Source organism: Morus notabilis, unplaced genomic scaffold (assembly GCF_000414095.1).
Source record: "Morus notabilis unplaced genomic scaffold, ASM41409v2 Scaffold81, whole genome shotgun sequence".
Taxonomy (NCBI): Eukaryota; Viridiplantae; Streptophyta; class Magnoliopsida; order Rosales; family Moraceae; genus Morus; species Morus notabilis.
Window position 1 is genome coordinate 362,499 of NW_010357153.1, and position 6,638 is coordinate 369,136.

Consider the following 6,638-nt stretch of genomic DNA (forward strand, 5'->3'; position numbering starts at 1 on the left):
GTTACGTACACAGAGCTAGTTTTGCTGCAAATCAGACCATTAAAAAACTAAATCATTCGTATCTATGGAGTAAAATAGTCTTCTCTACTGTAAATGTACTCGTATTTATTAGGAGTGATTGTAAGAAGTCTATTATTTGTAACGTATGAGATAAATGAGTCAATTAGGTTTCAATTAGTTGGAAATTTTCAACCCTATATATTTTTTTGAATTTTAGTTGACTGGTTCCGGAAACCTGAATACATGTAAGTTTTCAAGCTTGACCTAATTATTTTAATCCACGTGTTGCACGAGGAAAATATGTACGAAAGAAGAATATTAGACTCCAACTCTCCAAGTGATAACCGTCCTGGTCCATGTGAGAAAATTGGGAAGTTTCAACTTTGACGATCTAAAAACTAACGCCATCGGCAATAGCCAACCAAAATTATCAGCAACCATTTTATTGCTCATTTGGTTCTTTAGTTTAAATTGCGTTAACTTGAATTTTTTATATTTGAACAAAAAAATTTAAATAATGTAGTTTAAATGAAAAATAATTATAATCTCATAATTTTAATTTATAAACCAAACGTCTCCTGAATGATTCTGTTTGGTAATTTTAAAATTGTATTTTGTTAATTTTTTAAAAAATTATTTTGAATATAATAAAAAAATAAAATTGTATTTAATTATAATTATTAATTAATATGTTATAATATTATTAATAAGTATTAAAAAATAAAAATAAAAAAAATTTTAATTATTTTTTAATTTATTTACAAAACTTATTTTCACTGTTATTTATTTTCATTTTTAAACATAACACAATTTATAAACTATTTTCATTGTCGTGTCATAAGAGGCCTAAAAAACGTGTTCAAAAATAATCTAAGGTCCCGTTTATTTCGCTGATTCGAGTTTAAAATTTGAGTTTTATTACAGTAAAAAGTTCTCACAAACAATCACATCTAACTTTTTTGCTACAATAAAAAGCTCTCACATAAAATCACATCTAACTCGAATTAAAAATTCGAATCAACAAACTAAACTAAAATTATTTTGAGAATTAAATTAAACTAAAATTACCGCTCGTTGTCCTCCAACGGAAGCTTCATAGCAAAACCAACTATACATACGTACATATAATATATATATATATATGTGTGTGTGTGTATGAAAATATTATCTTCACTAAAACGTGTGCAGTTGAAGTTCGACTTCTAAAGTGAAATTTCTTTTCTTGGTCAAAGCTCTATCTCTCTCTCTGTGTATACATACACATAGAGACAGTTGATAAAAATGGTCCCCCAACAAATTTTGTCTTGTCTGTGAGAGAGAGTAACCCAAAAAAAAAAAAAAAAAAAAAAAAAAAAAAAAAAATCTTGTTACGAGTAGGGGTAAATTACGTTTAGTTGGAGGATTCAAACTACGATTTGAATCATAATTCATAATTCACTATAATATTTTTTTTTACAAAAAATACACATAAATTAAAAAGAATTCTAATAATATAATTCTAATTCATAAACTAATTACTCCTGTTCGATAATTTTGAAATTATATTCGGTTAATTTTCCTTTTTATTTTTAAACATAACATAATTCATAGACTATTTTTATTATTGTGTCTTAAAATGCGTGTAAAAACGTGTCAAAAAATAATCTAAACTAATTTCGAACGCACATTTTTCAAATCCCCATATCACCTCCGTGCTATCCCACAATTCAAGGAGGCCAATCTTGACTCTTCTGCGTTGCAGGGATTCTAGAAGCTTCATTTGCTTCGCCATCAACGACGATTTGAGAGAGAAGATGCAGATTAAGTTGGGTGGTGGGTCAGGGATTAGCTCTGCTGTCAAGTCCAGGTCTAGTAGTGAGACCCTTGTTTCTATATTTTTGAAGAAATTCCTATATTTGGGTGTCGAGAAATTATTTAACAGAACCCAAAAAATCATGGGTTTTCTCTTTCTAAATACAAGAAACATGGATTTCATTTGGTTACAATAGCTAATTACTTGTGTTTCTAACTTCATTGACAGAGCCCTTTGTTGTTCCTGAGCATTTCTTATGCTCAGTTCATTAGTCTTTGCGTTGTTGTGTTTGGCTTTGTTGAGCAGCTCCTTGTTTCGAGCTTTGATGAACCATAAAAGCTTCTTTACTCAGAGCAAATAAGAAGATAGACGAGAGATTTGGCAAAAAAAAAACAAAAACAAAAAAAGCGACAACTTAATACCTTATTACACTTATTTCAGCGGCAATTTTGTAATTGCACGTAATACCCTCACTCTTGTTAAGAATCCACGCCACGTGTCAATTTTGTCTATGATTTGTCGATGATCATTGGGCCCGTTTAGTTCGCTGCTTCGAGTTTTTAATTCGAGTTGAGATGTGATTTTATGTGAGAGCTTTTTACTGTAGTAAAAAAGTTAGATGTAATTATTTGTGAGAGCTTTTTACTACAGCAAAATTCAAATTCTAAACTCGAATTAGCGAAATGAACGGGGCATAGTGTTGTGATGGTTTTCTTTATGATAATACAAGTTTCTTTGTGATAATGAGGGCGCTCAAAATTGGAAAAGAAAAATCATTAGTCATCATGAACTAAACAAAAAAATGCCGTTTAAAAAATATATTTAAATTATTATTTGAGTTTTTATTCTTGTGAGAGAACTATTAGTAGAAATTTTATTATTTAAATTCTGTCTGAAAAGAAAACACTGCAAACAAAGAATTTTATTAAATACATGTACCAAACAATCCCTGAAACAATGTAGAAAAACAAAATGAAAATAAAATATATATATATATATAAACTAACACAACAAACAATGCAAACAAAGAATGCAGACCAAACCAAACACACCCAAATAAAGACCTAATAGCATCATAACAAATTAAGAGCTCGCTCATTTTACCAATTTGAATTTTTAATATCAGTTTTGTTACAGTTTAAAGCTCTCACAAATAGTCACATCTAACTTTTTTTGTTTTAGTGAAAAGCTCTCATATAAAATTACATCTCAATTCGAATTAAAAATTTAAATCTGCAAACTGAACAAGACTTAAACCACTGCACCATTCTAATATTAAATAGAAGAAACTAATTTAATAATGGTCAAATGAATTCACATTATAGGTTTGTTTTATAAGTTTAAATTACTATTCAAACCTTTTTGTTATAATATTTTTGCTTACAAAATTTATATTTATGTTGAAAATTATGAACCAAATGGCCATAATGTGATCACCACAACCTTCACGCGCCGCAACATAACGTCTCCTGATTAGAACTTTTACTAAGTAGTCATTTTCTTGCTATATTTACCATGTACCAACTCTTCTAAAAAAATGCAATACCAGCAGAGGGAGTTATGATAGAAAATCAGACTTTTGTCTTTTGATTTAGTAGGTTCTTAACTCTGTATATTATTCTGGCTGATTTAGCAATTTAAATGAAATTCCACCCATCATCTTCAAAAAGAGAAAACTATGCTTACAAAATAATTTAGTAAAAATTGTAAATAAAAATAATTAACGCATTTAAAATGGTGATAAGTATTCATTGATTTCTAAAATTAAAATATAAAGTGCAATTGTGGAAGATATTTGAATTAGAATGAGGACTTGTTTTCCTTTGGAACGGGGCAGAAAAGATTGGAGTTGATGAAGAAAGGTCAACTGAGCTGCCGTAATAATTGGGTTCACACAATCAACAGCACAGCATGAAATAAAGATAAAGATCACAAAGCTAGTTCAAATATTTCCGGATCACCAAAAATAGCATAAACTCAAAACTATAAACTTCCAAGTTTCAGTCTAAAAATGAGGTAAACAGTATTAGAACATTTTAAAGCAACAAAAAGAGAAATACAAAAACTGGATCAAAATGGAAGTCCTCGGAGCATAACATGACTAAATATCTAGACTGCAGGCATTGACTTCACTTGAGAGGAATGAACCTCGAAGAGTGGGTAGCACCAATACCGGGTCTACCGTGCTTGACAGGCTTGTATGAGATTGAGAACTCAGCAAGGTAATGACCAATCATTTCAGGCTTGATCTCAACCTGATTGAAGGTCTTACCGTTGTAGACACCAATGATGCTTCCGATCATTTCTGGTACGATGATCATGTTGCGAAGGTGAGTGCGAACTGGTTCTGGCTTCTCACCAGGTGGGGCCTCCCTTTTCTGGTTGCAACCATAGGGTATAAAAGAATGATCAAAGGTGATAACACAGTACAAAATCTAGTAGCTAAAACCACAAAACTGATGTATCCAAACAAATATGAAACGAATATGATACTAACATAAGCAGTGCCTAAATGACATAAATCCCAAAATGAACAAGGCGCCTAAATGAGATAATTCCCAAAATGACCAAGTTACCAACACGTTATTTTCAGCTACCACTGAGCAGTCAAAAGCAGTTCTACCAACTCTCAATTTTAATTTGCAGAATGATTACTTATACTGAATATTGTACTTTCAGCATTTCTAACCACAGATTTTCAATGTCCTTCAATAGTTTAAAGCATAAATACTAATATGTGCAATGGTAGGCACAAAAGCATACCCAATAAGGGTGAGATTTGTTCTTAGTTTTCAAGATCATTTAGCGGGTTAATGATCAGTCATTCTAGAAAATAGGACAATATCAGCCAATCACGACTTAAGTGTGGAAAAGAAGTCTCTAAAGTTCGGTAATCTATATGTCTCATAATGCATGTAAAATCTTTTCTATTTGATACACTTAAAACATGCAACCAAATGAGGACTTACTAGATCGTAAGAAGCCGTAGAAAGAAAAAGAAAAAAGAAATATTCTTTCCAATTAGGCAGGGCCATAAAAAAGATATGCACTTTGGATCCTCCAAAAATAACAATACCTTACGTTGACATTACCATTAATCCTATTCTCAGTTGTGTGAAATGCTAGAATTATTTCCAGTATCAAATTCATATGGATACATCTAAACACTAGCCCCCGAAATAACAACACAAAAAAAGCTTGACTTCATGAAATTATAGCCATTGATCTTATTCTCAATAGAGTGGAATGCTAAAATCATTTCCAGTATCAAATTCATATGAATACATCTAAACACCAGTCTCCAAAATAACAACACAAAGAAAAGCTTGACTTTATGAAATTATGTCGAAAATCAACCAACCATTGACATGTCTAAGTGCATTAAGTATACCCAGTATTGTTAAACTCAGCATAATCGGGCATGCAAGATTTCTAAACAAAGAAGTTTTCTCAAAAAACTCACACCAAAAAAAATTCACCTCAAATCTTGTTAATTTGGGGAAAAAAAGGGGGAAAAAAACGAAATGAGAGGTCATCCAACATCCAACCTCTGGATTAAATTAAAGGCATACTCATTCCAACCCCATTTAACCACAAGATACATATCAACAGAAACAATATGAAACAACCATTAAAAGAAAAGCAAAAAACGGAACAGAAAACTTACCGCCTTGCGCAGCTTCTTGATGAGAGCCATGGGCTTACGCTTCAAACCCCTCTGGAACCTACGCAATCACAATAAAACAACTTTCAACACTTTCAACGCCATTTTTTCATCAATCACAAGTCAAATCACGAACAATCGCAAAAGAAAGAAACTTCCGATCAAAAGCAACCAAAATTTTCAGAATTTCGATTCACCTTCTGCGAGCACGGGCAGTGAAGAGCTTGACGAGCTCATCGGTGGACATGTCGAGGAGAGCATCCAAATCGACTCCTCTGAAGCTGAACTTCTTGAACGTTCTCTTCTTCGGCACTCCGGTCACCGGCACATCGGTCTCAACGTCAGCCTGAAACGCAACCACAGAGAGAGAAAGAGAGAAACGTTAATGGCGGCAGAGAAGGACGTAAAGGAAAAGAGGAATTGAGGGGAAAATCATGAAATTGTAGATGAATTCTCACCATGGTTGAAGCTTCGGAGACTGGAAACCCTAGTTCTGAGTCGCTGGGAAGAAGATGGGGATTGCTTGCCGCTGCTAGGGTTTTTAAGAAGAAACCCTAATTATGTCGAGGAAATCTTATATATAGTGTGAGCGTTTTTGTGTGGTTGTGTTGTGTAGCCCTAAGATCTGGATTTGGTTTAGAGATGTTAATGGGCCTCGTTCTGTTTCTACTGAATGAGCGGACTGGGATATTGGGCTTTAGCCTAATTAGGATTAGGATTTGGGCTTAACTTGGCCGTCCATTGAGATGAGAAGTTGGGCAGTAGCCCATAGGCCTAATCAGCTCAGGCCCATTTGAAATAATTACGTAGAAGTATTTAGGGAGAAGGAGGGAAATTAAATCCAGATTTACTACTCAGGTCAGTTACAAAAATACCCAATTAAAATATATCAGTCAAAACATTCCAAAATTCTCTCCCTTTTTTCTTGCTCTCTCTCTTTTTTCTTGCTCTCTCTCTCACTTCTCTTTCCTGCTATCTCTCTTTTTCTCTCTTCTTCCTTCTCTCCTGCTCTCTCTCTTTGAAGATCTCATTCGTTCTCTCTCTTCAACGAGAATTGCGGCAGTGATGATCATGTCATCGGCGACGTTATCGCTAAGCGCAAATGCCAGATCTTCTCTCCTCCCCTCTTTCTCCTTGTTTCTGTCCACCCTTACCAACATTCAAATAGCATATCGGTCGATC

At 33.2% G+C, this 6,638-nt stretch overlaps 1 protein-coding gene across 1 annotated transcript; it reads right to left on the reverse strand.

Moving 5' to 3' along the window:
• Window positions 1-3,676: 3,676 nt before the first annotated feature.
• LOC21399403 (40S ribosomal protein S15-4) lies at window positions 3,677-6,012 on the reverse strand. Its single transcript, XM_010089481.2, has 4 exons — window positions 5,915-6,012; window positions 5,654-5,802; window positions 5,460-5,517; window positions 3,677-4,170 (listed from the first exon to the last, which is right to left on the reverse strand). Exons 1-4 carry the CDS (start codon window positions 5,915-5,917, stop codon window positions 3,922-3,924), a joined length of 459 nt encoding a protein of 152 aa, XP_010087783.1. The 5' UTR covers window positions 5,918-6,012; the 3' UTR covers window positions 3,677-3,921.
• Between the last annotated feature and the right edge of the window lie 626 nt (window positions 6,013-6,638).